We start from the raw sequence: 25152 nt of genomic DNA, 5'->3' as shown, positions 1-25152 counted from the left end.
TGTTGCTCACCCCTCCCATGAAGCACTGGAAAGTGTTGCTCACCCCTCCCATGAAGCACTGGAAAGTGTTTCTGACCCCTCACATGAAACACCTCCTAATTCAGCTGAGGCCCAACTGCATTTTATTTATTGATTGATTGATGACTGGATAACTAATTCACTATATCAAGTATTGGTTAGATTTTCACAAACGTTCAATGCTGTAATCCTTTAAGTCAAATATTTAGATGTGCATTTTCCAGCTGAACTGATTGCACCTGCATGACAATATTTGATGTTCTGCCCAAAGCAGCTATGCCAGATCCTTTAAATAACTCCAACAAATCAATGTTTTCTGTTTTTGTTCATTTTATTAGCCTATTATATTATTTTACTGTCTCGCCTAATGTGCAATAATGAGGTATTTTCATAAAATATAAATATTGTTAAAAGGTTGAATGATGTGCAATCTACAAAAACAACAGGTGTGGCCTGTTTAAAATCAGCCATGTGGGGTTCTGTCTATCTCACTGGGAAGCTGACAAGATGGAGCAAACAGGGGGAGGGTTTCATTACAAATTGGCTAAGTGACTGCAATAGCTGAGTATCTAAAGATTATTTTCTATAAATCTACTAATACAATTCCTTATAAGCATAACTGTATAAAACGCACATTGCAAATCTCCTACAATAACATTTGTTATATGGGCAAGTGTAAGCAGTCTGAACTTAATAGCACTGCTTCTGAATCTATACATTCACTGCACTGGCGTGTCTCTTACATTTAAATATCAAGGTATTGGAGTGTTTGTAAATGTTTCAGTAAAGATTTGACTAGAACAATATTAAAGTGTCACAAGCACTCTATTTGCCTATTTCACAGTAGGTCACAGTGCAAAGGTCCAGGACTAACAGTGCGTTTACACTTAGGGCACAGAGCTGAGCTGAGCTGAGCTGGCGCAGAGATGACCACCTGTTTACACTCGAGCACAGACCTAAACTGGCTTTGGCCCAGTATGCGCACACAATAGCCCCTGAACGGCAGTGTGTGTCCGATGAGGTCATATCGACCAGCCCTTGCGTGAAGACATTTACCCTCCCAAAACACAGGGAAGTGTTTAAATCTACAAGCCTGCCATTTTTGTCACCAAGACTTAATTGTGCCATTAGAAAAGGAGCGAAGCCTCAAAAACTTGCAATAGGCACCCTCTACTTGTCAGACTCCGATGTGTTCATAACGCCTGTTTCTTTACATTCCCACTTCCAGTCTCTGCAGGGTTACTGTGCACATTTACGCGTCAGTCGGACAACTGTTCTTATAAGTAAATATAAACAAACAGCTCCCCTGTATTTCCTTACCCAGAAAAATACTTATTTTCCTGTTCAAGAAAAAGCGAAACTCATTAGTTTAATAGCTAAAAAGAAACACTTGTGACTGTTGTGAATGTTCTCCCCCCAGAACTCAAGTTTATTTACCATAACGTACCACGGCTCTGTCTGACTCAATTAAAAAAAATAAAACCTTTCATAAAATCAAAAGATTTCCTTGGTCAGGAGAGTGCAGTGCTTTGTTTAAAGAGAAGTGCTTTTGGAGCGGAATCTACAGTAGTGCTTACCACATATATTCACATCACGGCACCTGCGGTGATAACCTTTAAAAAGGAAAGCCTAGACATTTAAACTGACAAACTTGCGGCTTTACTTTTCAAATTGTACGACAGTTAGTCAGCGCCGTGATGAATCTAACTGAACAAGCTCTATGTGCAGGTCTAAAAGCACTTTGTTTAAAAATAAAGGACTGTATTTGCCCTGTAAAGCAAACCTTTCATTTTCTTAGCAACTTTACTGTAATGACTGGTTTAATTCAGACAAAGGTACTCACAAAACCAAATTTTTCCTCATGTGGACCACTGGCTACGTTTGTAGATGTGTGAAAAATAATATTTCTGAAAAAGTTTTGTGGAAACTAGGCTCATCTCACATTTATCCCACATAAATTATACACCATGTCTTTTCACATCATAGCACATGTATAAAAGTGTTTGTATTTTGGAATCCTCTGCCTCTCTCAGCATTCTGTCAAAGACATTTTTTGTTGTTGTCCGAGTAACAATGCCAACTTCCTGTTGTTGTCAGTGCCTGTTAGCACGGATAATGGGGGCGTTGCCCACGAGTGTACCTACACACACAAGCGTCTCAGGAACCTCTGCGTTCACAGTAGAGCAAAAAACTGAGCAAAGGCCCCTCTACAGCAGCCACGTTAAAGACGGCTGGACCTGGGACAGCATGTTTATACTACAAAAAAAAAAATAATAATAATAATAAAGATCTAAGCCATCGTAGTCGGCTTAAAAGTGGCAAGTGTAAACTTTATTTATTGGGACAAATAGCCGAACAAACATTTTTTTTTTACATGTATTCCAAATGCAAAAATAAAAAAAGTGTCTGTGTCCCACATAAATTACATTATTGACAGAAAACGGATCACAGCGTGTTTTTGCTTGAGCCTATAGTATTAAACACGTTACCAGGAGTTGTTAGACAGCTTCTGTAATGGCAAGTGGAAAAAGATATCGGTTAGATGTGTGAGATTTCTATAAAAAAAAATACCAACTTGCAAGAGAAATGTTAAAGTATAAGGATGTTTTCAGCAGCTGGCAACACAGTTACGAAGCAGCGGGCCACCCTGAGTGCAGAGCTGGAGGATGCAACACGCTCTAAATGTACTGATCCCGGTTTTGTTTTATGCTGGCAAGCTGTTTTTTGTTATGTGGACTGCAGTAAGTGAACTCCAAAAGGTTGAGGTTTCTTTTTTTTTTTTTATTCCTCAAAGGCCCATGCTCCCCATATGTTTTGCGAACCAGGTAAATGTTTATTAAACTTGCATTTGACTCTTGCTTGTTCAGTTAGCTTCAACAGCTGCAAAAGGCCTAAGAAACCTCAGTAATGTTAACAAGTAATCAAAATGGGTCTTTGGATACTTTGTTTAGGCTATTCAGAATACACACCAATGCAGTCCACAGCTGCAAGCAAAAGTATCTGGGCAGTTAAAAAAAAAAAAAAAAAAAAGAAAAGAAAAAGAAAAACCCACAAAGATTTTTTTTATTATAAAAGCTGAATCTCTAATTTATATCTTTCAATAGAACAATTAGAAATTATAAAAATCACTTGTTGTGGTTTTTCCTCTAGCTTTTTTTTTTTTTTTTTTTTTTTTTTTAACTGCCCAAATACTTTTGTCTGCAACTATATATTAAAATGTGGTGTTTACTTTATCTACTATTTATTTTGAGAATAAAGAAAATACTATTTAACGCTGTATGGCATCCTTTATTTTGTAAATAATGTACTCTTAGGGATATTTCTATAATCCAGCCCATGCGGTTTCAAAAGGATGCAAAGGTCCTGATTCAAGCTTTTATCTCTTCCAGGATTGATTATTGTAATTCTCTCTTTGTAGGCCATCCCGACTCTAGCGACTCCAAAACCCTGCCTCACGCCTCCTAACTCGTACCAAACTAAGACAGCACATTAGCCCTGTCTTGGCTTCTTTGCATTGGCTGCCTATAAAGCACAGAATTGATTTTAAGGTCCTTCTTCTGACATAGGGCTTGTGGGGAACTTGGTCCAGATTACATTTGTGAACCGGTGACATCGTACATGCCTCATCTCTCTCTCTGCATTCCTCTAACTCAGACCTGCCCTGTCTCTTCCTTCCACCTCGTCTCTCTCTGCGTTCCTCTAACTCAGGTCTGCCCTGTCTCTTCCTTCCACCTCGTCTCTCTCTGTGTTCCTCTAACTCAGACCTGCCCTGTCTCTTCCTTCCACCTCGTCTCTCTCTGTGTTCCTCTAACTCAGGTCTGCTCTCTGTCTCTTCCTTCCACCTCGTCTCTCTCTGCGTTCCTTTAACTCAGGTCTTCTCTGTCTCTTCCTTCCACCTCGTCTCTCTCTGTGTTCCTCTAACTCAGGCCTGCTCTCTGTCTCTTCCTTCCACCTCGTCTCTCTCTGCATTCCTTTAACTCAGGTCTTCTCTGTCTCTTCCTTCCACCTCGTCTCTCTCTGTGTTCCTCTAACTCAGGCCTGTTCTCTGTCTCTTCCTTCCACCTCGTCTCTCTCTGTGTTCCTCTAACTCAGGCCTGCTCTGTCTCTTCCTTCCACCTCGTCTCTATGAGTGGATGAGCTTTTTCTAATTATGCGCCCAGACTCTGGAACTCACTCCCTGACCCTGATTTTTAAAAGTAGGTTAAAAACTTTCCTTTTTGATATTGCTTATTCTTGATTGTACAGCGCTTTGTGATAATTCTGTTGTGAAAGGCACTATATATATATATATATATAATATATATATATATATATATATATATATATATATATATATATATATATATATTATTGTAATTGATTTTGGGGTGATAAAGTAAGACTTACAGAATGTATTCTTTCTCATGTGATATTTTTCTACTTTAAATAACATGTTGCATATAATGGCGAGAAAGAGAGAGAGAAGGTATAACTTCAGTGAACAAAATAAAAATATTTTTCTTTTTTGCATTTACACAAAAGGCTTAAAAAAACATTATTTCAGGACGTTTTTGGACAAAAGCCCTTCAGCAATACACACAATAACTGTTTTAATACTGTCAAAAAAAAAAAAAAAACAGTATATATTTTTTTCAATAATAAGAACAAGACATTGATATTGTGACTGGTTGTTTTGGAGTAGTCTATAGGACTGCCCTTTAAAGAAAATAAATAAATAAATAAACAAAACTAGTATTGAAAGGTCACAACACACAGGCAGGCACCAAGAGACGAGTTTCAGAACGATGGAACACAGGAAAAAAAAAATTCTCTACAGTTTGCAGGAAATAGAAAGATGTTCAACATCAATCTGAAGTGGGATACTTTGTTCAGCAGTGTTTTCATAAATGCTCATTTATTTTCAAACAGACTACTTGTGGTGGGACTAGGGCACTAAATGTTAGAAGGATATGCCGGGGTATACAGCATTGTGCAAAAAAGTTGAAAGCAATTAAGTGTCAAAGCAACCTGACTGAGTCACAATACACCAGACGCGGACACAGTCAAAGCAACCTGACTGAGTCACAATACACCAGACGCGGACACAGTCAAAGCAACCTGACGCGGACACAGTCAAAGCAACCTGACTGCGTCACAATACACCGGACGCGGACACAGTCAAAGTAACCTGACTGAGTCACAATACACCAGACGCGGACACAGTCAAAGCAACCGGACGCGGACACAGTCAAAGCAACCTGACTGCGTCACCATACACCGGACGCGGACACAGTCAAAGCAACCTGACTGAGTCACAATACACCGGACGCGGACACAGTCAAAGCAACCTGACTGAGTCACAATACACCGGACGCGGACACAGTCAAAGCAACCTGACTGCGTCACAATACACCGGACGCGGACACAGTCAAAGCAACCTGACTGAGTCACAATACACCGGACGCGGACACAGTCAAAGCAACCTGACTGCGTCACCATACACCGGACGCGGACACAGTCAAAGCAACCTGACTGAGTCACAATAAGAACATAAGAAAGTTTACAAACGAGAGGAGGCCATTCGGCCCATCTCGTTCGTTTGGTTGTTTGTGTCTTATTGCTCCCAGAATCTCAGAATCCGTTCTGAATGCCCCTTTGTCTAACCTCCATTTGTGACCCCTGGTCCTCGTTTCTTTTTTCAGGTCGAAAAAGTCCCTTGGGTCGACATTGTCAATACCTTTTAGAATTTTGAATGCTTGAATTAGGTCGCCACGTAATCTTCTTTGTTCAAGACTGAACAGATTCAATTCTTTTAGCCTGTCTGCATATGACATGCCTTTTAAACCTGGAATAATTCTGGTCGCTCTTCTTTGCACTCTTTCTAGAGCAGCAATATCTTTTTTATAGCGAGGTGACCAGAACTGAACACAATATTCAAGATGAGGTCTTACAAGTGCATTGTACAGCTTTAACATTACTTCCCTTGATTTAAAATCAAATACACCGGACGCTGTGAAAGCAACCTGACTGCGTCACAATACACCGGATGCAGACACTGTGAAAGCAACCCGACTGAGTCACAATACACCAGACACTGACACTTTGCCATGCTTGTGAAGTCTGAAACCATGTTAAGGGAAATGCAACATTGAGGGAAAAATCAATTTATGCTTTAATACCCTAGTAAAGAAATGTTGTATTAATGGTGACTGATCTTGTGGGAAAACACAAACTCTCCAGCTCTGCCATTAGCTGGCTATGCCCTTTAGAGAACCAACACTGCCTCCTACCTACTGTATCTTAGGCCTTTATGAAACGTTACAAGAATATCTAAGCACACACACTGCCTTCATGCCAAGACAATGCACACCAAGAAAGAACCCTGTGACAGGATGACTGCGAGTGGTGACGTCAGGCCAGAATGAGGAAGCACACAGGTACTGCAGTTGCAAAAGACGCAGCGTGCCGTTTATTAAAAGAACAATAAATAAATAAAATATTTAAACAAAAAAAAAAAAAAAAATTAAACAAAACAAAATCTCAAACACAAATAAACTGGTCAGGCTGGGCAATCGCCTTCACTGATCCTATGTTTATTTTTAAATTACTTTCTCCTCTCGCTCTCCACTTCTGAACATACCCACTGAGTGCAGAGAGCTGCAGGTATTTATACAGGTGACCAGCTCCCAATTAGCAACAAATTAATCACTTAATTCGGGAAATGGCCGCCTTCTGCACAAGGTTTAATTATTAATGTGGATGGGCTCCCCATCCACGCTGCAACAAAATCATTAAACAAAACAAAAACATACAGCCCCACAGTCATTTATATAAACACATACGTAAATAAATCATAATAAACAAATACGACACACGGGGCAGAGGGGGAGACCCTGTTCTAAAAAGAAACAAACCCACACAAGTGGAAACCAACACATCAATGGAACAGTTTTAAATACATTTTTGTCCGTGAAAAGAAAAATGTTTGTAAAATTGGTATTATTAAAATACATTTCAATTGTATTAAATTGTAGTTTCTCAGTAATGTTTATAACATTTAGTACACTGCACTTCATAGTCAAAGATAAGAATAGCTCCAATATGCAAAGAGATGCAATATGTACCATCACTATGTATGCATCTTCTCCAGTGCAAGCACAGAGCAATGTTTTACTGCAGCGCCAAATGAGAAAGCATTTTCACCTTCTCAAACTATTCATGCAGAACAGATTTCAACATCCCTGTCAGGAAGTGTAACTTTGAAAAACCAGATCATAAACAGAAATGATTGAGATATACACAACAAAAATATAAACGCATCATGCAACAGTTTCAAAGGTTTTACTGAGTTACAGTTCATATAAGGAAATCAGTCAATTGAAATAAATTCATTAGGCCCTAATCTATGGATTTCACATGACTGGGAATAGAGATATGCATCTGTTGGTCACAGATACCTTAAAAAAAAAAAAAAAAAAAGATAGTAGCATGGATCAGAAAACCAGTTAGTATCTCCTTCGCATAGAGATGATCAGGCTGTTGATTGTGGCCTGTGGAATGGTCCCACTCCTCTTCAATGTCTGTGCGAAGTTGCTGGATATTGGTGGGAACACGCTGTTGTACAAATCGATCCAGAGCATCCCAAACATGCTCAATGGGTGACATGTCTGGCGAGCATGCAGGCCATGGAAGAACTGGGACATTTACAGCTTCCAGGAATTGTGTACAGATCCTTGCGACATGGGGCCGTGCATTATCATGCTGAAACATGAGGTGATGGCGGCGGATGAATGGCACGACAATGGGCCTCAGGATCTCGTCACTGTATCTCTGTGCATTCAAACTGCCATCGATAAAATGCAATTGTGTTCGTTGTCCGTAGCTTATGCCTGCCCATATCATAACCCCACCGCCACCATGGGGCACCCTGTTCACAACGTTGACATCAGCAAACCGCTCGCCCACACGACGCCATACATGCTGTCTGCCATCTGCCTGGTACAGTTAAAACCGAGATTCATTCGTGAAGAGCACACTTTTCCAGCGTGCCAGTGGCCATCGAAGGTGAGCATTTGCCGAAACTGCAGTCGGTTACAACGCCGAACTGGAGTCGGGTCAAGACCCTGGTGAGGACGACGAGCACGCAGATGAGCTTCCCTGAGACGGTTTCTGACAGTTTGTGCAGAAATTCTTCGGTTGTGCAAACCCACAGTTTCATCAGCTGTCCGGGTGGCTGGTCTCAGACGATCCCGCAGGTGAAGAAGCCGGATGTGGAGGTTCTGGGCTGGCGTGGTTACACGTGGGCTGCGGTTGTGTGGCCGGTTGGACGTACTGCCAAATTCTCTAAAACGACGTTGGAGGCGGCTTATGGTAGAGAAATGAACATTCAATTCTCTGGCAACAGCTCTGGTGGACATTCCTGCAGTCAGCATGCCAATTGCACGCTCCCTCAAAACTCTGTGGCATTGTGTTGTGTGACAAAACTGCACATTTTAGAGTGGCCTTTAATTGTCCCCAGCACAAGGTGCACCTGTGTAATGATCATGCTGTTTAATCAGCTTCTTGATTAAACCTGTCAGGTAGATGAATGATCTTGGCAAAGGAGAAATGCTCACTAACAGGGATGTAAACAAATTTGTGCACAAAATTTGAGAGAAATAAGCTTTTTGTGCATATGGAACATTTCTGGGATCTTTTATTTCAGCTCATGAAACATGGGACCAACATTTTACATGTTGCGTTTATATTTTTGTTCAGTGTAGATAAACAGATATATAGATATACAAGTTATGTTTCAAGGTACCAACCAGAGTTGCCATAAAATCAGAGAAATACTATTTCTGTGTTCTGTATTCATACACATATTAATCTTGTCTGTGTCAACTAAAACTATGACAAATCAGATATACAGAGTGCTTTTAATAAACCTAAATAATCTACAGCTATGGCCAAGTTTTGCATCACCTAGAATTTTAGGATTGAGACAAAAGCTATAAAACACAATTTTGATCTTTTATTTGCCATGTAAATCAAAGAAACTACAAAATGACATTGAAGAGTCTATAGTACAGTATTTCATGTTATATTTTGAATGTGACATTTTTAACTTGTCCGTTTTTCGTTAAGTATATGGAAAACTACAAAGCAGTATTTAATTTAATATGTTAACGTAACATTACTCAGCAGGTTCTATTCGACTTTATTAAGCAAAATTATTTAATTCTATAGGGTGATGCTAAACGTTTGGCCTTAGCAGTACAACACATATAAAGTATAGAAAACCACGAAAACCAGACTAAACCTGAACACCACAAATCAGACACCAAACTCCCCACATAATAATAGTACACACAAAGAAGCAACAACATCATGAAAAAAGGAAAGGAAAAAAGCAAACAAACCCCACAGACCTGCATGCATCTGCGCTCGGAACACACTTTGCAAAGCCTATAAAACGGGTTCATGTTTTCAGATGAAAAAGAAGTCTCCTGCATTCAGAAACACGGAGCCCCAAACAACAAGCTGCAGTGCTCTGTTTGAGCTGCCCTGATTAACCACAGTGAAATTGGCATGGCCACTCATGGGAACCCAGCACCAGAAAGAATGGCAGGAAACAACCTTTGACCTCCCCAACCCCTGGTTGTGCTGTGTGCCTCTACATGATAAGCCAGAGGGCTTCCTGAACACTGGGAGCAACAAGGAGGAAAGCTACCTTTTACATTACAACTCCTCTCATTAGTATTCTCAGCTCTGTTCTCTATTGATGCAGCCGTTTGTTCTTGTGGCATACTTGGGATGCATGAAGAACATTGTTATTCTAATGTTCCCACATTCTCTTTACAGAAAAAATAAATACTATCTTAAGTCAACAGACTTTGTTTCAGTGTTTTGATGATAAAAGGACTTGCTTTAAGCACATGCCCAAAAATAAAAAAATAAAAATAGAACAAATAAGCATGTTTGTGAAAAACATGTGTGAAAGAGAATAATACTCAACTGAAAACTGCAGCTCTGCAGGCAAGATTTCTTGCTTTCAGGCTAGAAATTGAGGTACTTTTTCAGGTCTAAGTTTAGTTATTCAAGTGCAGTACAACTGAACTGTGCAATAAACAGAGAAGATCCCTTCAAGTATTCAACAATGCAGTTGTTCTCAACTACAGTCCAGATTTTTATTTCAATATTGTTCTATTTTGTTTGTTTATTAAGTTGTACTTGCTGTGTAATTTGATAATGCACATACACATCACATCACAGTCTATCCAAACTGATGTTTAAATGTGCACAAGAATGCATGCAGATTTAAAATAAACACTGTATTTGAGTCTTGGTTAAAACCAAAAACTGATTGTTAATGATTTCAAAACTGATTGTTAATGATTTCAAAACTGATTGTTAATGATTTCAAAAGGACTGGAATTGCGATCATTATTTAATCCAATGTGCATCCAGGAGTCTGACCCATTCCCGACAGAAGAACCTGAACCTGAACACACCCAGCATTAATCACAGCACTTACTGCATCACTGCTCTCAAACTTAAACTCCCCGTCATTGAGAAATCTCAAAAGGAAGGAAGGGTAGGAATGATTGCTCAGTGTGTTTGCACAACTAAACATTGTGCTAGAAAACAAACCAAGTCCCAAAGTCCAGGCTGAGGAATACAGCGACACAGAATCAAGCCGAGCAGATAAATCGGAAACATTGTTCAGACCCGTTTCCTATTTCAGCCCTGTGTTTGCGTTTCCTATTTCAGCCCTGTGTTTGCGTTTCCCATCTTTGTGTCTCATAAATTCACCCCCAGACGTTAGTCTTGGGAAATGTTATTGTGAGATTGTGTTAACAACATACAGCTTCTCTTATTGCTTGTTTTAAAAGAAATCATCATAGTGAGAAAATACAAACAAACTGCGTGCTATCCAAATCTAACTGCCATCATATGTACCTCTCACTACAATAGGATTGTCACTTGCAGATAATACCATTTGAAAATGATTTGGAATGATTATTACAAATTGTCTGCCACATGTCTATTCAATACAAGGTATCTGAAGTGTTTTTAAGATGCAGTTAACATTCTAGTCAGTGATATTAAAGTAAATCATAACCACAAAGTATTAATGATAGTTTTTCCTGCTACTATATACCCTGAGGGTGCCACAGAAGCAGCCCTCTAATGTTCTTTTATAATCAAACTTAGGACACATTCATTAGATGAAGCAAAACTGAAGCAACTCACAATCTCTCAACCACAAACGGCATACCATATTAGAAAGAACTACATAAGTGAAACAGCGCTAAATACACCACATAATGTTTTAGGGTTAAAAAACCACATTAAAGCTGTTAAATCAACAAACCCTTGAAGCAAAACTGAGGAAGAATTCAACTCACCGTTAAGCTGTCCATATTCTGAGGGCTTCTCCTCTCTGTGTGTGCCACATAGTTTTGAGCTTCTGCAAGCAACACAAGAGAGTCAGTGACAGCAACACTCCTTCTGCACAACATGTTACACAAGACAGGCTGTTGAGCGTCCCAAGAAGAACATTCCATCAGCAGAACGTATATATAGTGTACGTATAGTGTATAGCTGGAGTGTCAACAGTCCAGCTCTAGAGACTCTGCATTGAACCATGAGATAAGGAGCTAGCGAGAAGGAAACTGAACTCAATCAGTCCAGTATCCACAGGCCTCTGCAGGGTTTCCATGGAGACTACTACTAGTGGATGGTGCAATGTTCTTTTAAATATTCCTATAAGGAGATCATTCAACTACGGGACAATGGATCTAGCCTTCCCTCTGCATTATACAGCTGGAATGTGAAAGCTACCCTAACTATTTTTTTTAGCTGTATTTTCTACTATAAAAAAAAAAAAAAAAAAACACATTTGTTTGTCCTGAGATTACAACACAGCATCACTGAAAGAAAAAAGTATTAATCCCTAAGCTATTTAAAAAGCTTAGAGCACTGACCAATACATTTAGTACATAGCAAGATCCTGAGAAACATCATGTTTTTATATATTATTTTTAACTGTGAAAACTGCTTTGGATGTTAGTTCCTCTTTAGAGCCCTTCTGGCATGCAGTATCATTACCAGTGTTCAGAACACTGATGGCAGTGTTTTTACTTGAACTCTGTCTCTTTTTATTACTGGAAGATTGTATGTTTAAGTGTTGATTTCATAGATCCTGATAAGCCCTAATCCTGGACTACCTAACCCTGGTCTGTGAAATAAACTGTAAGCATTCGGATGGCGCACTAAGAGGGATATCTGTCAAAGGGACTGGGTATGAATTACTCCAAGAACAATACAATAGCACACTTGGCAACAAGAGCCACAGGCACTAAAACTGCTGGGCTAAAGTTAATCTTATGTAAATGCGGAAAGTCTGAGGTCCCTGAAGGGAAACACTGCTATTCGCTTGTTTGTGTCCACTGCTACTCAGGTTGAAAGAAAAGAAAAGCTGGTTCCTAATCACTTAAAAAAAAAAAAAAAAAAAAATTAAAAAAAAAGGCTGGACAAACTTGCAGAGTCGTGTTCCTCTTTGTAAACAATCCCAAGTATCATTAGTCACATGCAGCTGCTGTAAACATGAAGTCTGAGCAGCCTTCTGTATGTGACAGACAGGCACCTCTGTATCTCCTTGTGGCTGGCTGGCGAGTGGATAGAGGCCCAGAGACAGACTTCAGTTCAAACAAATATACTTTTATTATAAATAAAAAACAAAATGAAAGGGCACAAGGGCCAAAACAAAGCAATTTAAACACAAAAAAGATAAAAAGCAAAACTTACAAAAATAACAGTTTCCAGGCTGGGCAATGCCTTCACTGGATTCAAAGCGACAGCGAGTGGGAGAAGTACAGCGTGGAAAAGTAAAGAGCAGTTTCGAAGCAGAAAGGAGAAATTGCATCTTGAATTGCTTTAATCAGAAAAGAGGACATTGGGGAAACACAGCAGCAGCTCAAAGTCAAACAGCCGCGTGTGTTTTTCTGATAACAAACAAGCTGAAACTCGGAGCAGCTGATTCAAATTCAGCGTCGTTTTGAGACACGGGCGAGGGGAGGAGCCGACAGCACAGCAGAACAACGCAGTTAAACGAGGCAGTCTTCCCAGCGACAGCGAGTGGAAGCGACAGCGAGTGGGAGAAGTACAGCGTGGAAAAGTACAGAGCAGTTTCGAAGCAGTTTGAAAGCAGGTTGACAGTTGCAGAAGAAACTAAACTTAAAAAAAAAAAAAAAACCTCAACATGGTCTTCAAGCCAGTAATCTGTGACACCTGCTTGATGTGGGAAATCCGAGAAAACCCAGCGGAGCTAAACCAAGTGTGCGTAAAGTGCCGCGCGATCCAGGATTTGCATAAACTAGTAAGCATGCTAGAAATGGAGCTGGAGGAAGTGAGACAGCAACAGGATCTTGAGGAACTGGCACACCCACAATTCATGGAAGTCTGCATCACCCCTAACAGACTGAAAGCCACCAGGGAGATAGAAGGTCAGAACAGCTGGGTTCAGGTAGGCAGAAGCAGGGAAAAAAAGAAACTTCGTCAAACACAACCACCAGAAATCAAAACAACCAACAGATTTGAGTCACTTCAGAATTGTGATGAGCAGAACCAACAACAAGAGAATGAAAGGAACAACATCCAGGACCCCATTGACAGTGGTGACCAGACAGCAAAAAGAAGGGAGGTCATGATTGTTGGGGACTCCATATTGAGAAACACAGCAAGTTCAGTTCGCAGTTTGGACCCCCTTACTACAACAGTGTGCTGCCTTCCGGGAGCCTCGGTCAAGCACATCACTGAGAACGTGGACAGGCTCCTAGAACGAACAGGAGACGACCCGGTAGTAGTCGTCCACATCGGTACAAACAACATTGGAAGAGACAGACCAAAATCCCTGCAAAATAAATTCAGAGAGCTAGGAAGGAAATTAAAAGAGAAAACCAAAACTGTGGTATTTTCTGGTATACTACCGGCACCTTGCAAAGGACCATATGGACAGCTGGAAATAATTAATCAAAACGCATGGCTGAAGACGTGGTGCACACGGGAAGGCTTCACCTATCTTGATCATTGGACCACATTCTACAACGAGGACTATCTGTATAGACGGGATGGACTGCATTTAAATAACAAGGGAACTAGTCTACTTGGAGAAAAGATCCTCGAGCAGGTTCGGAAGCATTTAAACTAGAAAGGAAGGGGGGAGAAATCAACAAAAAAACAGAAGGGAGACCGCATCAAAACAAGAACAACAACTCAGGTAAGACAACCATTAAATGTATTTATCTAAATGCTAGAAGTATCAGAAACAAAATTCTAGAACTTGAAGCTACTGCACTAACAGGTAACTATGATGTGATAGGTGTTACAGAAACGTGGTTATCTGAGAGTGATGGGGACGAATATAATATTTGTGGGTATACACTGTATAGGAAAGACAGGCAGGACAGAAGAGGAGGAGGGGTAGCGCTATACATAAGAAACAGTCTTGAAGCCCAGGTGTTAAACCTGGACAAAGAAAACCGAAACCGAATCAATATGGGTCAGAATAACAGACAAAAATTCAAAAGGCATAATAATAGGAGCATGCTATAGACCGCCAGATTCAGACGGTGAGCACAATAATCTGTTATACAATGACATTAGAAATGTGTGTAGCAAAGGAGAAGCCATACTAATGGGGGATTTCAACTTCCCCCAAATAAAATGGGAAAACCCGGTGGGTAGCGCGAAGGATGAAATAGAAATGGTGGAAATGACAAATGACTGCTTCCTAACACAATTTGTGAAGGCACCCACTAGAGGGGAGGCATGCCTTGATTTAGTCTTTTCAAATAACGAAGATAGAATAACTAAAACAGAGGTCAGAGAACCACTGGCAAACTCAGACCATAACATGGTCTCATTTGAAGTGTTTTTTAAATCCCCAAAAGTAAAGACTAAAGTTAAGGTTTACAATTTTAGAAAAGCAAAACTATGAAGGCATGAAACAGAGACTAACAGAAGTAGATTGGAGTAAAATAGAGAAAACACCCACAGAAGAAGGATGGTTGTTCTTCAAAAATGTAGTACTAGAGGCGCAAAACAATTACATCCCTAAAGTAGACAAATCTAAATGTAAAACTAAATTGCCAAAATGGTTTAATAGATCAATTAAAAAAAATATTCAGCGAAAAAAGGCACTTTACAGAGCATTAAAAAAGGACCGAAAAGAAAGTACGCAGAAAGAGTACACAGAACTGCAAACGCAAGTCAAAAAGGAAGTTAGAAAGGCCAAGAGAGAAATAGAAATGAACATTGCTAAGGGAGCTAAAACCAATTCCAAAATGTTTTTCCAATATTACAACAGCAAGAGAACATTCAAAGAGGAGATTAAATGTTTAAGAGATACAAATGGCAAAATCGTAGAGGAAGAAAAAAAAATAGCAAATATATTAAATGATTACTTTTCACAAGTTTTTACAAAGGAAGATACTGACAACATGCCCCACATGTCATCCAGTTCCTATCCAGTTTTAAATAACTTTAGCATAACTGAGGCAGAAGTGTTAAAGGGACTAGGAGCTCTTAAAATAAACAAATCCCCTGGGCCGGACGAGATCCTCCCAGTAGTACTCAAAGAAATGAAAGAAGTAATTTACAAACCGCTAACCAAGATCATGCAGCAGTCTCTTGACACAGGGGTGGTACCGACAGACTGGAAAATTGCAAACGTAATACCGATCCACAAAAAGGGAAACAAAACTGAACCAGGTAACTACAGACCAGTAAGCCTGACTTCTATTATATGCAAACTTATGGAAACTATAATAAGATCCAAAATGGAAAATTACCTATATGGTAACAGGGTACTGGGAGACAGTCAACATGGTTTTAGGAAAGGGAGATCGTGCCTAACTAACTTGCTTGATTTTTTTGAGGATGCAACATCGATAATGGATAATTGCAAAGCATATGACATGGTTTATTTAGATTTCCAGAAAGCTTTTGACAAAGTCCCGCACAAAAGATTAATTCTCAAACTGAACGCAGTTGGGATTCAAGGAAACACATGTACATGGATTAGGGAGTGGTTAACATGTAGAAAACAGAAAGTACTGATTAGAGGAAAAACCTCAGAATGGAGTGTGGTAACCAGCGGTGTACCACAGGGATCAGTATTAGGTCCTCTGCTATTCCTAATCTACATTAATGATTTAGATTCTGGTATAGTAAGCAAACTTGTTAAATTTGCAGACGACACAAAAGTAGGAGGAGTGGCAAACACTGTTGCAGCAGCAAAGGTCATTCAAAATGATCTAGACAAGATTCAGAACTGGGCAGACGCATGGCAAATGACATTTAATAGAGAAAAGTGTAAGGTACTGCACGCAGGAAATAAAAATGTACATTATAAATATCATATGGGAGATATTGAAATTGGAGAAGGAATCTATGAAAAAGACCTAGGAGTTTTTGTTGACTCAGAAATGTCTTCATCTAGGCAATGTGGGGAAGCTATAAAAAAGGCTAACAAGATGCTCGGATATATTGTGAAAAGTGTTGAATTTAAATCAAGGGAAGTAATGTTAAAACTGTACAATGCACTAGTAAGACCTCATCTTGAATATTGTGTTCAGTTCTGGTCACCTCGCTATAAAAAAGATATTGCTGCTCTAGAAAGAGTGCAAAGAAGAGCGACCAGAATTATTCCGGGTTTAAAAGGCATGTCATATGCAGACAGGCTAAAAGAATTGAATCTGTTCAGTCTTGAACAAAGAAGACTACGTGGCGACCTAATTCAAGCATTCAAAATTCTAAAAGGTATTGACAGTGTCGACCCAAGGGACTTTTTCAGCCTGAAAAAAGAAACAAGGACCAGGGGTCACAAATGGAGTTTAGAAAAAGGGGCATTCAGAACAGAAAATAGGAGACACTTTTTTACACAGAGAATTGTGAGGGTCTGGAATCAACTCCCCAGTAATGTTGTTGAAGCTGACACCCTGGGATCCTTCAAGAAGCTGCTTGATGAGATTTTGGGATCAATAAGCTACTAACAACCAAACGAGCAAGATGGGCCGAATGGCCTCCTCTCGTTTGTAAACTTTCTTATGTTCTTATCTCCCATGTCTAGCGGCAGGTAATTAACCACCATGAGGGCAACCTCTGGGAAGGAGGCCGGGTGGTGTTGTTCCTCCCACTGTTCCCACCTCTCCCCATCTCGACGCCACAGCGTGTTGATAACTATGGGGAGATCGTGGACGAGGTCTGCCTCAGGGTGCATCAACCAGTCCCAGATCTCCTGGGACGGTGGTGAAGGTGGTGGTGCTGGAGGTAGTGGGGTGGCCCCTGATGCCCGGGGTGAACACGGCACCTCTTCCTGGGCCTGGTTGTAGGGGCATCCTGCCCAGTTGTGGCCATCCTCCTCACAACGGCCACACCAGTTTGCCGGTGGCACGTCTGGGCAGGACCGCCAACGATGGTCCTCCTTCCCGCACCAGGAACACCAGGGGAAGAGGCTGGCCGGGTCCTCCAGCGGTGGCTGCAGCAGCTTACATTTCTTCAGCTGCTGCTGCTTTTCCTGCCTTTGCCTCTGTCTGCTCTTCTTTCCCATTTTTTTTTTTTTTTTTTTTTTTTTTTGAAAAAAAAAAAATAAAATTATCCCAAAAATTCCACAAAACAAAAAAAAAATACTGCTCTGAGCCTCTAGGTGGCGTTATCCCACTTCTCACACCAAATGTGGCAGGCTGGCGAGTGGATAGAGGCCCAGAGACAGACTTCAGTTCAAACAAATATACTTTTATTATAAATAAACACAAAATGAAAGGGCACAAGGGCCAAAACAAAGCAATTTAAACACAAAAAAGATAAAAAGCAAAACTTACAAAAATAACAGTTTCCAGGCTGGGCAATGCCTTCACTGGATTCAAACTTTCTAAACAACCAAAAAAAAACAACCTGCTTCCTCAGCTCCCTCTCTCCAAATGAGAAGCAGAGGCCTCCTTTTATATCAGGTGGCTGGGCGCTGATTGATCGTTAATCAACTAATCAACCCCAGCCACCTGAACATAATAAACCCAGGCATGTAGGGGAAGTTAACCCCATCCCTGCCAATTTAAAAAGGGCAGAGCTTTGCTCTGCCACACTCCTCTGTACATATACACTTATACTTGTGTTAAAGAAAGCCCCCCATGTTATCAGAATTACAAATGCAGGGATGTACGTCAAAGTAGAAGCGTGACTTGCATATGTATTGGAAGACAAAGAGGGACTTCAAGTCTAAATAACTTGAGCTAAACAATGCCCTTACTATTAGAATCATTTGTGGTTTGAACTGTTCTCAAAGGTGCTACAAAAACTTCTGCAGCTTTTTCGCAGGTCAAAGCTGCCCTTTAGTTAATCTGGTTATGAGCAGCACAAATTAAGAAAGACACCCAACGAAACAGGGCAAGGCGTAATTTTAAAATGTGGTAGAAAAACATATGTCTTTGTACATATCATTTTGTAATATTATTTAACTTTAATAGGTGGTGTGGGTATTAAAAAAAGAAAGTAAAATATAATTTTCACAATTCTTAAAACACACATGAACTGTTTTGGAGGCAGGCAATACCGGTTTGAAGTACCAGCACTATCAAACGATATTTCAGGAGCATGTTACTTTATTTATTCCTACAAAAAGAGATCATTTATTTCAACCTAGTAATACAAACTGCTCATCCCATTACTGCAAAGCATGTATTAGCAGATTAACAAACAGAACGCTGTAGATGGCGACTGATATTTATTTAACCCCTTGCATCCCTGTGAACATAAGAACATAAGTAAGTTTACAAACTAGAGGAGGTTATTAGGCCCATCTTGATCATTTGGTTGTTAGCAGTTCATTGATGCCAGAATCTCATCAAGCAGCTTCTTGAAGGATCCCAGGGTGGCAGCTTCAACAACATTACTGAGGAGTTGATTCCAGACCCTCACAATTCTCTGTGTAAAAAAGTGCCTTCTATATTCTGTTCTGAATGCCCCTTTGTCTAATCTCCATTTGTGACCCCTGGTCCTTGTTTCTTTTTTCAGGTCGAAAAAGTCCCTTGGGTCGACACTGTCAATACTTTTTAGAATTTTGAATGCTTGAATTAGGTCGCCACGTAGTCTTCTTTGTTCAAGACTGAACAGATTCAATTCTTTTAGCCTGTCTGCATATGACATGCCTTTTAAACCTGGAATAATTCTGGTCGCTCTTCTTTGCACTCTTTCTTGAGCAGCAATATACTTTTTGTAGCGAGGTGACCAGAACTGAACACAATATTCAAGATGAGATCTTACTAATGCATTGTACAGTTTTAACATTACTTCCCTTGACTTAAATTCAACACTTTTCACAATGTATCCAAGCATCTTGTTGGCCTTTTTTATAGCTTCCCCACATTGTCTAGATGAAGTCATTTCTGAGTCAACAAAAACTCCTAGGTCTTTTTCATAGATTCCTTCGTCAATTTCAGTATCTCTCATATGATATTTATAATGCACATTTTTATTTCCTACGTGCAGTACCTTATACTTTCCTCTATTGCATGTCATTTGCCATGTGTCTGTCCAGTTCTGAATCTTGTCTAGATCTTATTTTGAATGACCTTTGCTGCTGCAACAGTGTTTGCCACTCCTCCTATTGGTTACCACACTCCATTCTGAGGTTTCTCCTCTAATCAGTACTTTGTTTTCTACATGTCAACCACTCCCTAATCCATGTACATGCGTTTCCTTGAATCTCAACCGTGTTCGGTTTGAGAATTAATCTTTTATGTGGGACTTCATCAAAAGCTTTCTGGAAATCTAAATAAACCATGTCATATGCTTTGCAATTATCCATTATTGATGTTGCATCCTCAAAAAAATCAAGCAAGTTAGTTAGACAAGATCTCCCTTTCCTAAAACCATGTTGACTGTCTCCCAGGACCCTGTTACCATAAAGGTAATTTTCCATTTTGGATCTTATTATAGTTTCCATAAGTTTGCATATAATAGAAGTCAGGCTTACTGGTCTGTAGTTACCTGGTTCAGTTTTGTTTCCCTTTTTGTGGATCGGTATTATGTTTGCAATTTTCCAGTCTGTCGGTACAACCCCTGTGTCAAGAGACTGTTGCATGATCTTGGTTAGCGGTTTGTAAATAACTTCTTTCATTTCTTTGAGTACTACTGGGAGGATCTCAACTGGCCCAGGGGATTTGTTTATTTTAAGAGCTCCTACTCCCTTTAACACGTCTGCCTCAGTTATGCTAAAGTTATTTTAAACTGGATAGGAACTGGATGACATGTGGGGCATGTTGTCAGTATCCTCCTTTGTAAAAACTTGTGAAAAGTAATCATTTAACATATTTGCTATTTTTTTTTCTTCCTCTACGATTTTGCCATTTGTATCTCTTAAACATTTAACCTCCTCTTTGAATGTTCTCTTGCTGTTGTAATATTGGAAAACATTTTGGAATTGGTTTTAGCCCCCTTAGCAATGTTCATTTCTATTTTTCTCTCCACCATTTCTATTTCGTCCGTCGTGCTACCCACCGGGTATTCCCACTTTAAATGGGTGAAGTTGAAATCCCCCATTAGTATGGCTTCTCCTTTGCTACACGCATTTCTAATGTCATTGTATAACAGATTATTTTGCTCACCGTCTGAATCTGGCGGTCTATAGCATGCTCCTATTATTATGCCCTTTGAATTTTTGTCCGTTATTCTGACCCATATTGATTCGGTTTTATTTTCTTTGTCCAGGTTTAACACCTGGGCTTCAAGACTGTTTCTTATGTATAGCGCTACCCCTCCTCCTCTTCTGTCCTGCCTGTCTTTCCTATACAGTGTATACCCACAAATATTATATTCATCCCCATCACTCTCAGACAACCAAGTTTCTGTAACACCTATCACACCATAGTTACTTGTTAGTGCAGTTGCTTCAAGTTCTAAAATTTTGTTTCTGATACTTCTAGTATTTAGATAAATACATTTAATGGTTGTCTTACCCGAGTTGTTGTCCTTGTTTTGATTTGTCCCCCCTTCCTTTCTAGTTTAAATACTTCTGAACCTGCTCAAGGATCTTTTCTCCAAGTAGATTGGTTCCCTTTTTATTTAAGTGCAGTCTATCCCTTCTATACAGATAGTCCTTGTTGTAGAATGTGGTCCAATGATCAAGATAGGTGAAGCCTTCCCGTGTGCACACATCTTCAGCCATGCGTTTAGATGAATTATTTCCAGCTGTCCATATGGTCCTTTCAAGGTGCCGGCAATATCCCAGAAAATACCAAAGTTTTGAATTTGTTTTGCAGTGATTTTGGTCTGTCTCTTCCAATGTTGTTTGTACAGATGTGGATGACTACTACCGGGTCATCTTCTGTTCGTTCTAGGAGCCTGTCCACGTTCTCAGTGATGTGCTTGACAGAGGCTCCTGGAAGGCAGCACACTGTTGTAGTAAGGGGGTCCAAACTGCGAACTGAACTTGCTGTGTTTCTCAATATGGAGTCCCCAACAATCATAACCTCCCTTCTTTTTGCTGTCTGGTCACCACTGTTAATAGGGTCCTGGATGATATTCCTTTCATTCTCTTGATGTTGGTTTTGCTCATCAAAATTATGAAGTGGCTCAAATTTGTTGGATGTTTTGTTTTCTGGTGGTTGTGTTTGACGAAGTTTCATATACGTATAACAGGATTTTTAAAAGGAAGTTTTTTTTTCAATATTATTGCAGAGAACAACTATAAATACATTATTTATAGGTTTTAAATTTTACCAGTATACTTAAATCATTTGATAAAAAAAATGAATTCCATTTCCTTGATATCAGGATTTCACCGGCACAAATATGTAATTCGACAACAGAAGGGAAGATTTTCTTTTTTTTTTTATGGAATTCCTGTTTCTGGCACTGATCCCTGAACAGTATAGTTAATATAACAATATAATGGAATCTGGGCATTGATAGATTATGTAACATATAGATTCAAGTTCTAGAGAAAATATTTTAAAATTACTTCAAATAGTTCTATTTGACAAAGCTTAATATCAGATTAACAAAGTTTATATTAATTATATTAATTATATTAAAAAATAAAAAGGAGATGGCAGATAGCATGCTGAAGAATTATCATAACATTTTCAAATGTAGCACTGACTTCGATACACAATAAAGAGGATCTAAATGTGCTGGCTTTGCTATTTCAATAGTCTTCTGTCTTCTTTCCAGAAAATGTAAAACTAATAAAGAATGACTAGAGATCTCATTCCAACATGATTAAAAAGAAAGAAAATGGATAGCAGCTTGCTGGTCACACAGTTAAAGCCAGACAAATGCATGAATATGTGGACATGCAGAACCCGATCACCGGGCCCATCGGCAGAACCCGATCACCGGGCTTATCGGCAGAACCCGATCACCGGGCTTATCGGCAGGCATAGAGTGTTACTTACACTCTTTGAGCTCTGTCTGCCACCAAAAACAATCAAAACAGAACTATATTATTTTTCTCTGATTAACTTACAAGACTTAAATAAAATAGTTATGCACATTAAATCCTCTACGTGTCTTTTGGATCCTACACCAGATGGAGGTATTTAGTAAGCTGTCCAATGATGTCCTTGATACAGTTAATAGCTCTTTGTTATCAGGAAGGTTTACTTCTTTAAAAACTGCCTTAGTGAAACCTTTACTTAAGAAATCGAATCTGGATAGTTCAGTTCTAAGTAATTTTAGACCTATTTCAAAACTTCCTTTTTTATCAAAAGGTACTAGAAAAAGTCGTTTTTAAACAAATTAATAGTTTCCTTGGAAATAACATCTTCGAGAAATTTCATGCAGGATACTGCACTTGTAACTTGCGTGTAAGTACAGATTCTAAGTGTTTATCTGTACTGATCCTTTTAGATCTGAGTGCTGCTTTTAATACTGTGGATCACAAGATTTTAATTAATCGTCTTAGCGAATGGGTGGGCCTTTCTGGTAGTGTCCTAAACTGGTTCATATCCTATTTAATGAAGAGACAGCATTTTGTTGCCTTAGGAGAATCTCCATCTGGACTAGCTGATATTACACGTGTTGTTCCGCAGGGCTCCATTCTTGCTCCCATGTTATTTTCTTTATACATGCTGCCACTTGGGGAGGTTATTCGTAAACATGGGGTGAATTTCCACAGCTATGCAGATGACACATAGATTTATATATCTGTTAAACCAGGTGACACAACATCTATCAATGCCCTTTTCAAATGCCTAGCCGATATTAGAAGCTGGATGTCTCAGAATTTCTTACAGTTAAATTTGGATAAGACAGAAGTCTTGCTTTCAGGCTCTAATCAACAGATTGACTCAACAAATATTGATCTAGGTATGCTAAAATCAAATGTAAAATCTGAAGTGAAAAACCTGGGGGTTATTTTTGATTCTGTGCTTTCCTTTGAACCACATGTAAAATACATTACTAGAGTGTCCTGCTATCATTTAAGAAACATTGCAGAAGTTAGATTATTCTTGTCCTTGGATGATGCAAAGAAATTAGTACATGCTTTTATTTTTTCTAGGTTAGATTACTGGAACGCCTTATTTTCTGGACTTACAAGTCATGCTATATCACGCCTACAGCTAGTGCAAAATGCTGCTGCTAGAATGCTAACTAGAACAAAAAAAGGACTCACATTACGCCTGTGTTGGCATCACTGCATTGGCTTCCTGTGCATTACAGAATAGATTTTAAAATTCTATTACTAGTTTTTAAAGCACTGAATGGACTATCTCCACAATATCTAAATGATATTCTAATTCCTTATCAGCCTGAACGCACTCTGAGATATGCAAATGCTGGCCTTTTATGTATTCCGAGGGTGAATGGTAAAAGGATGGGAGAGGCTGCTTTCTGTTTTAATGCCCCCACACTCTGGAACTCCTTACCCTTTTTATCAGAGATTCACCTTCAATTGCAATCTCAAATCTCAATTAAAAGCATACCTTTTTAATATAGCTTTTCCATAACATTTTTATGATTTATTCTGAATTTTACTGTTTCTTCAGTTTTTAATAATTGTACTCCTTTCTTACTGTTTATTATTGTATTTGTATTTTTTTCTGTATGTAAAGTGCTTTGAATTGTATTGCACATTAATTGTGCTATAAAAATAAAAGGTTTATTATTATTATTATTACTATTATTATTAAACTGCAGTATCCCATGGAGATTATTGTGACAAATGCTTTTAAAAGAGGAATGGTATTTGACAAGATATTGACTCTTCTAGTGATAACCCTTGCCTACACAAACCAGTTCCAAGTAAAGCATACAGCACTTCCTTTCTGTTAATTAAAACAGATGATTAAAATCAGAATCAACTTGCATAACTTACCCTGACGCTGCTTCCGATGCCGTGCAGACACTTTCAAATGCTTTGTCCTTCCCAGCTCTTCTCCCAGGAGATAGTACCACCCAACGACTTCCTGAGGCATTCACATCAGAAAAATCAAGTAAAACCACCTAAATATGCACGGCAGCTGCTTCTGTAAAAATGACACTTCAAAAGACTAAGCAGTGTTTAACAGGAGCACAGGGCGCTCCACACAAACTCAGTTGGCTTGTACATAATTCAGCTTGAGACTTTCAAACACAAGTTGTGCAGTCTAGGAATAAGAGCAAGTTCAGTTTTACCCAGCAGCTGATCTACCCCAAGCAGCCAAATGGTTCTTTGTTATATAAAGGAAAGCCATGGATTCCATTTCAATCCTGATGAAATGCTTACAGTCCACACACATAAACATCGTGACAAATAGATTTTCCTTCTAGACTACAGGAATTCAAATTAAACGGAAAACCAAGAGGGAAAAGAAAACAGCCTGATCTGCATATTAAGGCAAAAAAAGAACCCATACTTAAATGAGGCAAACACAACAATCACTCTTACACATATCCTGCTAGGGTCTTAATAAATATCCATGTGTTAGACACATGATACACCAAGCACACAGACTGGAACCACTTTCCCCTTCTCTTAAAATGCAATGTCTGTTAGGAGCAAGGCAGCCACAAACACACTTGGCAGCATGTAAACATATTTAGACCCCCCCACAGACTTCTGATTAAAGAAAAGTTGGTAATTCTGTTATAACAAGACTCCTGCTGTTAATTCACAGAACAGTAACAGTC

The 25152-nt window shown here is 39.3% G+C and overlaps 1 protein-coding gene across 1 annotated transcript in view; it reads right to left on the bottom strand.

Annotated features, from left to right (window-relative positions):
• The window catches only part of LOC121303615 (regulator of G-protein signaling 3-like), a 188556-nt gene that overhangs the window by 136941 nt on the left and 26463 nt on the right, over nucleotides 1-25152 (bottom strand). Inside the window, exons 7-8 of the mRNA XM_041234411.1 lie at nucleotides 24359-24449; nucleotides 11388-11449 (exon numbers count right to left, since the gene is read on the bottom strand). Of these exons, the coding sequence (XP_041090345.1) occupies nucleotides 11388-11449; nucleotides 24359-24449 (153 nt within the window). The remainder of the gene's footprint in view (nucleotides 1-11387; nucleotides 11450-24358; nucleotides 24450-25152) is intronic.

Source organism: Polyodon spathula, chromosome 34, assembly GCF_017654505.1.
Source record: "Polyodon spathula isolate WHYD16114869_AA chromosome 34, ASM1765450v1, whole genome shotgun sequence".
Lineage (NCBI taxonomy): Eukaryota > Metazoa > Chordata > Actinopteri > Acipenseriformes > Polyodontidae > Polyodon > Polyodon spathula.
The sequence above is the reverse complement of the archived record's forward strand: the minus strand, read 5'-3'. Positions and strand labels throughout refer to the sequence as shown.